Consider the following 11284-nt stretch of genomic DNA (forward strand, 5'->3'; position numbering starts at 1 on the left):
CACGCACTTCATCCATTCGCATTCGTTTACTTCTCTGGAAAGGGGTGCCTCATTGGCCTCCCCGTAGAAGTACAACTGTACACTGCTCCACGGCAAATGCTGTCATGCCATGGCGGCTATCGCCTACAGCCTGAAAGAAGCACGAGTTTACGAGGATATCATCGCATTATTACCAGAGAGAGCGACATGAAAGTTAAAATAATGGTTCACTCCGGATGTTCAATAATTCCGTTTTATTATGTTTGAAAACTTTTAGCCAATTGAAAAGTGGCAAGTGGTGTGGTTATCGCCCGCTGTTGGTCTATCGAAATTATTTTGAGGCGACTGGGCATCCAACCGTTCAGTAAGACGATGTGGAATAAGACTCACATCACAGACGCCACTCACGTCGATCATCAGCCTTTCTTCCAGTGATTTAAGCGAGGCGCAGGGAGAGGACAGGGACCCCTGGAGGGCGGGAGTTTCATAACGCCCTTAAACTCTTCCTGATATATTCAACACCCCATTGGCTAGTTATTGATTCTTACCTCGAAAACGGCTACATTGCGGAACAGGCACGCCCCAGTGGATGCTGTTCCGGCACGGCCGTAACGGGGTCGGAGATTCCTCATAGATGCGGCTGCAGGACTCTTGTGAACCAACAGGCGTTCTGCAGTCGGCACTTTCCGAACCCGTTGACGCCATTTAATTCCAGCGATGCTTAAGAGGTACTAAGATTCATGAACCTCATTTGGCATAACATCTTCCATTCTTTCGGTCTACGTCCATATGGCAGTATTTGCGGTCTGGTACTTTTGGCTATTGAGGAAAATAGATATATTTTTCGGAAAAATGTGCGAAAATGCGCTGACAATTTTGGAGATATTCAGATTTCTACACAGATGTTGTCAGATAATCTTAAGTTAGATTGAAATCAACTATTAGGCTCCGCTAGATTCCTCAAGACATTAAAAGCATCTTCTAAATTCGCGGATGCATGTTCGGAGACCGACCTGGTGCGCCCATTCTTGGGAACCCTTGGTTAGGCGCACTGACAGAATCGATCGCCCATCGATATTCACTCACAAACGTTTCCAAAACGACAGCGTCCAGGCAGCAGTCAACGAAAATCACATCGAACAGATTAACAGAACGGATTAACAGACATTGGCATATCCAACTCCAGCGATATCCACACCACTAGAACTGCGCACCCGGTACATGAGTGGGCGGACAAGACCGACTTCCGGCCTTTAAATTAAACGTGGATTTATTTTGGGTTTTCAAGGAGGTCAGCAGAATGAAAATGCCGAACATTGTGATCTGGTAGTTCTCGAGCTTTTTATTGCGGTGAGAAACTTCAACTCATGGTAGCGTGGGTGAAAAGTGAGAACATGCATCATGTGTAGCACATTTGAATCGCACAACTTGAGGGAATCTTCATTCGACTATTGATGCCACAGAATGATAAACGTAGCACAATAATATCTGCCCTTGTGATACTCATGTTATCACTGGGGCTGGAGCACTCTCGCGGCACCAAAATAATAATTATGGATTTTGACTCAACGCTGATCCACCTCTCAAATGGCCGTCATTTATCTAGTGGCATCATGCCACTATTGATGCCTGTATCACCCCCGAAACTGGCCACACAGGGGACCGTTCATCCGACCACCAATCACATAAGAACCTCTCATGAGAGATTCTACGATCATCATAGTGGGTACATCTCACAGTCCTATAGATCCATGAGTAGCAGAAATGCGAAAAAATAGCCCTTTTACAACGCTACACAGCACTGACAAGAACCATACGCTTCGGTATCAATTTCCCAACCTTCTATTGCTCGGCTGATTTAACACACCAGTTCCATTGCTCAGACGGAGCAATGATAAATGACACTATTCCGGAAAAAATATGTGGAGCAAATTTTCAGGCCACAGTCTCCAACACAAGCCGCAACACGGAATAACCACTGTCCAGGTGCCTCATATATCATGACTGCCTTGTCGGACACAAAAGCTTAATGAAAGGAAACATTATGTTCACGACTCGGCTTGGTTAGGCGCACTGACAGAATCGATCGCCCATCGATATTCACTCACAAACGTTTCCAAAACGACAGCGTCCAGGCAGCAGTCAACGAAAATCACATCGAACAGATTAACAGAACGGATTAACAGACATTGGCATATCCAACTCCAGCGATATCCACACCACTAGAACTGCGCACCCGGTACATGAGTGGGCGGACAAGACCGACTTCCGGCCTTTAAATTAAACGTGGATTTATTTTGGGTTTTCAAGGAGGTCAGCAGAATGAAAATGCCGAACATTGTGATCTGGTAGTTCTCGAGCTTTGGCGGACAAGACTTCCGGCCTTTAAATTAAACGTGGATTTATTTTGGGTTTTCAAGGAGGTCAGCAGAATGAAAATGCCGAACATTGTGAGTGATCAGTTCTCGAGCTTTTTATTGCGGTGAGAAACTTCAACTCATGGTAGCGTGGGTGAAAAGTGAGAACATGCATCATGTGTAGCACATTTGAATCGCACAACTTGAGGGAATCTTCATTCGACTATTGATGCCACAGAATGATAAACGTAGCACAATAATATCTGCCCTTGTGATACTCATGTTATCACTGGGGCTGGAGCACTCTCGCGGCACCAAAATAATAATTATGGATTTTGACTCAACGCTGATCCACCTCTCAAATGGCCGTCATTTATCTAGTGGCATCATGCCACTATTGATGCCTGTATCACCCCCGAAACTGGCCACACAGGGGACCGTTCATCCGACCACCAATCACATAAGAACCTCTCATGAGAGATTCTACGATCATCATAGTGGGTACATCTCACAGTCCTATAGATCCATGAGTAGCAGAAATGCGAAAAAATAGCCCTTTTACAACGCTACACAGCACTGACAAGAACCATACGCTTCGGTATCAATTTCCCAACCTTCTATTGCTCGGCTGATTTAACACACCAGTTCCATTGCTCAGACGGAGCAATGATAAATGACACTATTCCGGAAAAAATATGTGGAGCAAATTTTCAGGCCACAGTCTCCAACACAAGCCGCAACACGGAATAACCACTGTCCAGGTGCCTCATATATCATGACTGCCTTGTCGGACACAAAAGCTTAATGAAAGGAAACATTATGTTCACGACTCGGATGTCACTGAGGTTTCTCACCCGTCATTTAACAAAAACGAACCTGAAACATAAACATACGACGTATCAGTACTGCTCGCGTATTCGCCACGACATGTTATGCCGCGGAGTATTGTGTAGTAGACACGAAGCTGAATTTCGCGACTTCTGACAACACTCACATATTTCCCAAACGCCCTATGAAAGCTATTTTTGGTTTTTATCAAATTTAACAGCAATAAATTTCACCACCAAAAAGCCGTGGTATCGCAGAGAAGGTCATTTTTGCACACAGAGTTTTCGCTGCTGTTAATGATGATGGGAATGAGGGGACACTGTCTATTTCCCTCAGTAAATATACACCAATATTTAATGGGGTGATTGGTAAGTGCGACATAAACAAGCCGTCGCTCACATAAACAGACATGGCACAGAGTCATCATGGGAGTGAAGTAACCGCATCATCGTTTTTATCATGGCAAATCATGTGACGACTTGAGGCTGACGCGTAAGTCTATTCGATGTTGATTGATTCGCCGATCTCATAAGAGCGAAACCTATGGACAATCGGAGTTGGTAAGCTGATTTGGCGGTTGCAGTTGGAAAAGAGTTGCCAAAACCAAAGGATAAACGTTTCCTGTATTTCAGTGGCAAGTGTCATTCAGGGGGATTAATTATTCAATCCCATGAATGAGTCTCCGGCCACTTGATAACTACTTCAGGTAATGGTGACGGTTCACCTGCTTTTTTCGTCATATTCGCTTTCCGGCTCCACTGGTAATGTGTCGCTGTTTAAAAGTAGCTATAGAATAAAAAGTTTCGTTATTCTCCTCATCGAATGTACGGCTATCTGGATTTGTGTATTCATGAATATTGCCCGGTCTTCAAAAATGCAATATGGCAGACCGATGAATTTGCTTAGCAAGCGGTCCAACGCGTCCCTTATTTAGACTTTAGATCGCATTACTGTGCAATGTGTATTAGGAATTTGGCGTCCAAAACTGACAGTTCAAAATTTGGTATGAGGGCATCCATGGCAGGTCCTACTGCCTACTACCCCCACATTCATAGGAAAAATGAAACATATGCCTACGGAACCCGTTACCGGCCTCTTAGGTCTACAGCCACCACAATTTCGGGAATGGTTTCCGTGTGTACGTGACACTAGGGTCCCACGATTCTTGCGAAAAAGCCATAATCTAACATCATGTGTAGCACATTTGAATCGCACAACTTGAGGGAATCTTCATTCGACTATTGATGCCACAGAATGATAAACGTAGCACAATAATATCTGCCCTTGTGATACTCATGTTATCACTGGGGCTGGAGCACTCTCGCGGCACCAAAATAATAATTATGGATTTTGACTCAACGCTGATCCACCTCTCAAATGGCCGTCATTTATCTAGTGGCATCATGCCACTATTGATGCCTGTATCACCCCCGAAACTGGCCACACAGGGGACCGTTCATCCGACCACCAATCACATAAGAACCTCTCATGAGAGATTCTACGATCATCATAGTGGGTACATCTCACAGTCCTATAGATCCATAACTAGCAGAAATGCGAAAAAATAGCCCTTTTACAACGCTACACAGCACTGACAAGAACCATACGCTTCGGTATCAATTTCCCAACCTTCTATTGCTCGGCTGATTTAACACACCAGTTCCATTGCTCAGACGGAGCAATGATAAATGACACTATTCCGGAAAAAATATGTGGAGCAAATTTTCAGGCCACAGTCTCCAACACAAGCCGCAACACGGAATAACCACTGTCCAGGTGCCTCATATATCATGACTGCCTTGTCGGATCGGACACAATAATGAAAGGAAACATTATGTTCACGACTCGGATGTCACTGAGGTTTCTCACCCGTCATTTAACAAAAACGAACCTGAAACATAAACATACGACGTATCAGTACTGCTCGCGTATTCGCCACGACATGTTATGCCGCAGAGTATTGTGTAGTAGACACGAAGCTGAATTTCGCGACTTCTGACAACACTCACATATTTCCCAAACGCCCTATGAAAGCTATTTTTGGTTTTTATCAAATTTAACAGCAATAAATTTCACCACCAAAAAGCCGTGGTATCGCAGAGAAGGTCATTTTTGCACACAGAGTTTTCGCTGCTGTTAATGATGATGGGAATGAGGGGACACTGTCTATTTCCCTCAGTAAATATACACCAATATTTAATGGGGTGATTGGTAAGTGCGACATAAACAAGCCGTCGCTCACATAAACAGACATGGCACAGAGTCATCATGGGAGTGAAGTAACCGCATCATCGTTTTTATCATGGCAAATCATGTGACGACTTGAGGCTGACGCGTAAGTCTATTCGATGTTGATTGATTCGCCGATCTCATAAGAGCGAAACCTATGGACAATCGGAGTTGGTAAGCTGATTTGGCGGTTGCAGTTGGAAAAGAGTTGCCAAAACCAAAGGATAAACGTTTCCTGTATTTCAGTGGCAAGTGTCATTCAGGGGGATTAATTATTCAATCCCATGAATGAGTCTCCGGCCACTTGATAACTACTTCAGGTAATGGTGACGGTTCACCTGCTTTTTTCGTCATATTCGCTTTCCGGCTCCACTGGTAATGTGTCGCTGTTTAAAAGTAGCTATAGAATAAAAAGTTTCGTTATTCTCCTCATCGAATGTACGGCTATCTGGATTTGTGTATTCATGAATATTGCCCGGTCTTCAAAAATGCAATATGGCAGACCGATGAATTTGCTTAGCAAGCGGTCCAACGCGTCCCTTATTTAGACTTTAGATCGCATTACTGTGCAATGTGTATTAGGAATTTGGCGTCCAAAACTGACAGTTCAAAATTTGGTATGAGGGCATCCATGGCAGGTCCTACTGCCTACTACCCCCACATTCATAGGAAAAATGAAACATATGCCTACGGAACCCGTTACCGGCCTCTTAGGTCTACAGCCACCACAATTTCGGGAATGGTTTCCGTGTGTACGTGACACTAGGGTCCCACGATTCTTGCGAAAAAGCCATAATCTAATCGTTCCATAGGTTATCTTCGGGCAAATCAATTTTGCTTCCTCCTTTCACGAATCTCAAATATAGTCGAATATTTTTCTGGAAAGAATGAATACGTAACTACATAAGATGCCGCTCCAATCAAATTCTTTTTATTGTGACATTTTTATGCATGCTGTCCTAATATTGTCATTTTTGCCCAAGGAATGGTGAGTACATTAGCTCTGCGAAATGCAGACTGTGCTCTTCTTGAGCGGCAAACTAGGAGGTCAACTCTGTAAATCAAACAAATCACTAAAATCTGATAACACACACTACGTCATTCCGGAAACTGCAGATAAAATGATGAAATTGTGCGTTTCAGTCGAAACATAACGGGCTTTAGTCGGTAACAATCAAACTCACATGAGCGGATCACATTTTCATGATGGCCAACATACCCTGATGAACATTTCAGTAGTTTTTCAGGCGGGTATCACCGCTCGATTGTATGTAAAGTGGCTGGGTCAGTAAGGAACAAATACCCAAAATCCTCTCGTCAATGTTCGTACGATTAGAGTTTCCCATGTCTTCTAATATCATTACTTGCAACTTCCGACAATTTTATACGGCTACAGGATGTGTGTAGAGGTGTGTGGAGGTCTACGCTACGCGATTTCTTGTGTTTTGCAGGCAGATGAGAAACGCAATTTGTCACCTTTGGCTCGCAGTTACCAAGTGGGGTTTGGCACATTTGGGCCACCCCCCGCGTGAGATCAACCTTTACCCGTTTCTGCAAAGTTGGCCTATACTTCGCTCTGTCTTGGCTTTGCCACGTTGAATGACTACTTTAAGGGGGCGCAGCGATTCTGTACTGTGGAATAGTCACTCTGGAGAATCAGGGTGAGTCATTTCACATTCGATCAGCTGACTCATTAAACCCGGCAAACTAGGCGTACTACTTTATGCAGAGGACCAATAGCTGGAGCGGAGCATTCAGAGAGATAAACAAATTAATAATGAAAATTAACAAACTAGAAATTCCTTGGAGTAGGGTCAGCAGGAGCAATAAACTGGAATCGAGAGAGGTCAGGACCAGGGATCACTCCATCACCGACCAAAGAATGGGGAAGTGAGAGACCAAACTCCAAAATCACGTGGTCATCCAGTAAACATTACGCGATCAACTAAACCCTTGGCGCAAGGGGCATATCCCATTAGGAAGAAAACTCGTGATCCGTCGCCATTCGGTAGCGCAGCCGTATCGCAATTATGTAGTGAGAGCTTTATCGCATCGCAACCTAGATGTTATTACTCAAATGATCACACCATTGGTGAATGTTTTGCGTCATTCCTAGAATATAGTACGATATGTCACGCTTATTGGAACGCCGTTTGTGAACCTTCACATTTATGTAGCAACGATTTTCACCGTGCTGTATAAAATATTAGTCCACTAATCACGTGATGCAAACTTGACACTGATTAGCTTACTACCGCTTGAAGAATGTCACATCATGCCTTTAAAAACGTACGATTGTTGTACGGGTAGTCATTCGCCGTTTTAAACTGAGCGTTCAAATAACTTCGTTCATTTCATCATGTGTTGACTACTTATTTCAATCATTGGTTTTCGATGAGACATGGAACAAAATATTTTCCCCAAATCAGCGCGTTGCTGACCCAGTTGGGATAATTTTCATTAAGATACAAATTACTCACCACACTATGAATAATGCTAGGCCTTCATGGTTATCGTGCCCGAAACCGCAGAAAACCAGCAACCCACCACATACTCGCACTCGCATGGTAATTTAGCGTTGATACAAGACTGCAGTGATGAAGGTTTCACTTGCAATGGTCAGTGTATCGCAATCCATTCAGTAGACATCACACATTACTCACGAGGTTCATGAGCATTCCTAATGAACGGGCGACCTGTTTTGCGTTCATCAGCATGGAAATCTAAGAAGAAAGAAACTCCTTGGATTCGGGTCAACAGTAGCACTAAATTGAAAGCAGGGGAGGTCAGGGACCGGGTTCACTCCATCAGCGATCACTGAATGAAAAAGTGGCAGACCAAGCTCACGTGGTCGTCGGTTTTTAGGACATAATATTACTGACGAAATGAAGAAACCGATCGCAGAATATCCAGGCGTGATCTAAAGTCATCCCCAAACAAGCATCAGGTTGATTAACACACGTAGTCAACGCACAAGTGCCGAACTATCGCGAAGCTCTTCCATTCGCCCCTGCGAGGGCCTGATGATTATTCCAGGATTGATGAAGGAAATTTGAAAAGCAGCTCGCTAACTCAGCGTTCGAACCATCAAACTTAAACGCTGTCTAAGCTAACAAGGTCCTCTTTGCTGGTGCAATTGAGTGCGCGCTGAATTTCTCTCCCCGACTTGGAACGAAACGTTTGACAACCGGTTGCCAAGCTCGGTGAACATATCAATGGCCATCTGACCAACCCTTAATAAACACACTCAGGCTACCAATATTTCGACACATTGATTGATGTGTAGTATTTAACGAGCCATTCTTTCCAACAATAGCCATCGCAGGTCAATCTACGGCACATCCGGGCGAAGCGCTATACGTGAACTCGGGCTCGAACCTTTGTGTCCCTGAAAGGAAAAACGTACACAATTTTGCTGATCTTGATCGAAATATCCCACTAAACCTCGGACGAAATCATGACAGTATTGAGTTATTCTCCGAAAATGTTCCGAACGTCAGTCAGCAAGTGTCCGTACCAGAAACGCGAGGATACTACCTTCGAGGAATTTAATAACAGGGATTTCGTAATATCATTGAAGAAAACGTATGCTTTGAAGTTTCTACAGTAATCTATAGCTGCTCCATGCGTGTTGCGAACGTTGCTCGTCCAGTGGATTGCGCAATCAAACTTAGTGGCACGCAGTTCCCCACATTGCTGTACAAATCGCTGAACATTGTAAATACGGTTGTCAGTGTGAAGTTTTATTACATGTTGAGAAATATGGTTTCAAACAACAGAATTGAAGTTCACAACTGATTACCAGAATGCCAACATTTTGTAAGTTGATTAGTTTAGGGCAATGCGGTTATATCTTAATTAACTTATTGTTAATTTCCCCAGAGAATCAACGGTGAACAAGGGTAAATTTCCCTGTTTTCTGACTACTCATGAGTAACATGACTTACACCTGTTTATTATGACACCGTTTCGTTTCCCTGCTGCTCGTTTCCTCCCCGTTTCGTTCCTACTTAAGATCTGTTTATCCCTCAGTAACTGGTGTCAATATTTTGTTTCCCGTCTGTCATTGCCTGCAAGTTCGTCTGGATTGCACCTATTTTCGAGCGCCCATTCCGATGGAACAGTGGGCCGAACCCGGATCCTCCGGACGGCGGGGGAACTCGCTACCGACTACACCGACATGGCGCCCGGGGCGGCTGATTATTTTGTATTACCCAGGTATCGCGCCTGCCAAATAACCCTTGCTGAGCTTTGTTTAAAACGGACGAAGCCGCGCAATCTGACCTGTCACGCGGCACGAGCGGCTGTGTCGACGCCGAACGTCACATCCCGAACGTACTGACTCCTGCGCGTACCGTCAGACTGCCCCTATATGTATGTTTGTACATCGTTTGGTACTTACTTGTTGTTGCCCGTATAAAAATCCGTCTTGCGACAGTGACTATTCCCCGCTCCTGCTTATTGCGTCATTGCTGATTGTACGTTTGCTTAATTCATGATGTTCACTAATCCGTTTGTCTGTAGAACCAGTTCCTGTCAGTCCTCAATATATCATCTGCTGCCCCACGTCTGTCTGCTCCTATTGACTACTGGCTACGAACTGCGTATAATCAAATGCCGCAATCGCCCTTTGAGATCCGTACCCCGGATCTTACAAAGTTAATCAACATTATCACAGTTAATCAACATTCTCGCAGTTAATCAACAGTCGCAAAGTTTATCAATATTGCACAGTTTATCAGTGACTCAAACTCAACCGACGTTTCGCCATGTCTGACGAACATTTCGCCGACCTTTCTCCACTCGATTACTTCTCCCCGTCGCCCGAGTGAGAACTCCCTATCGATCTGTATGGCTGGAAATAGAGATGGTCAAAGTCCGTCCGGAAATAGCTAGCCTTCAGTGTTCGGCTACCGCTACAGGCAGAAGACTCCAAAACTCCGTTGGACCTCCCTCCTTTCCAGTTGACCAGGAAGGGTCCGTCAGCCCCAAATATCATGCGACGCCTCCAAAGAATCCGCAGATGGCGTCCACATCGTATTCACATCTTCCGGAACTGCTTAACCTCTGTATGGGTATGCCTCAGAAAAAGATACCAAAGTTCAACGGTAACCCTCTGAATCACTAGAAGTTTCTGAGGAGTTCCACCAGTGGGGTCGCCCAATACGTTACGGATCCCGCAAATCGCCTAGCCTTCTTGATCGATGCATATGAATGTAAGGCACGAGAAGCAATCGATCTCTGTATAATACTTGAGCCGGAACACGGATACTCAGAAGCCTGGAAGATATTTGTTCACAGGTTCGGCAACTCCTCGGTGATCGCAAGACAATACATTGAGTCTGTCACCATTGGGCCACCCATCAGGCCGAACGACGCCAGCTCACCACTCAGGCTAGCCGACACAATGAAAGCCTGTTGGTTGGTACTCTCCCAACTGAACTTCTCATCGGAGCTTAACACTAGAACAATCTTTGACGCTCTTATTAGCCGTCTTCCGACTGTTATCCAGTCACGGTGGTTTGATCGGGCCTCGAAAATCCTCAGGAAGAACCGTGAACCCAGTTTTGTCGATCTGACTGATTATGTTCTAGACAGAGCAAATGCGTTATCAGTTAGAGAGAATTATTTGCCGAATGTTTCGCAGCCGAGCACCAGTAGGTCAGAACGCTTCCGTAGCTTTGTGACGGCACCATCGCCAAGCCTAGCCACACTTGTGACATCCGCGGCTAATAAGCCTGAAAATGGATAACATAACACGACGATGTCCCGTCCGTGCGGTCACTGTGGCAAAATGCACTACCTCAATCAATGTTTGCAATTCATTCGCTTGAACGCTGATTCTCGTGCAACGTTCATTCACTCAGCTGCACTTTCGAGCTTTGCACCAA

The 11284-nt window shown here is 44.7% G+C and overlaps 2 protein-coding genes across 2 annotated transcripts in view; one reads left to right on the forward strand and one right to left on the reverse strand.

Annotated features, from left to right (window-relative positions):
* Positions 1 to 9735, forward strand: part of T265_12108 (hypothetical protein) — a gene marked incomplete at both ends in the record, with an annotated part of 17339 nt that extends 7604 nt beyond the window's left edge. The window contains one exon of the mRNA XM_009179092.1: positions 9409 to 9735. Coding sequence (XP_009177356.1) covers positions 9409 to 9735 — 327 coding nt within the window. The remainder of the gene's footprint in view (positions 1 to 9408) is intronic.
* T265_15764 (hypothetical protein) lies at positions 528 to 9109 on the reverse strand (the record flags this gene model as incomplete). The annotated part of the gene is made up of 2 exons (XM_009179093.1): positions 528 to 699; positions 9033 to 9109. Coding segments are annotated over 2 exons (249 nt in total), but the record flags the coding sequence as incomplete, so codon positions are not given.
* Positions 9736 to 11284: the final 1549 nt, after the last annotated feature.

Source organism: Opisthorchis viverrini (genome assembly GCF_000715545.1).
Source record: "Opisthorchis viverrini unplaced genomic scaffold opera_v5_859, whole genome shotgun sequence".
In the NCBI taxonomy this organism is placed as follows: Eukaryota; Metazoa; Platyhelminthes; class Trematoda; order Opisthorchiida; family Opisthorchiidae; genus Opisthorchis; species Opisthorchis viverrini.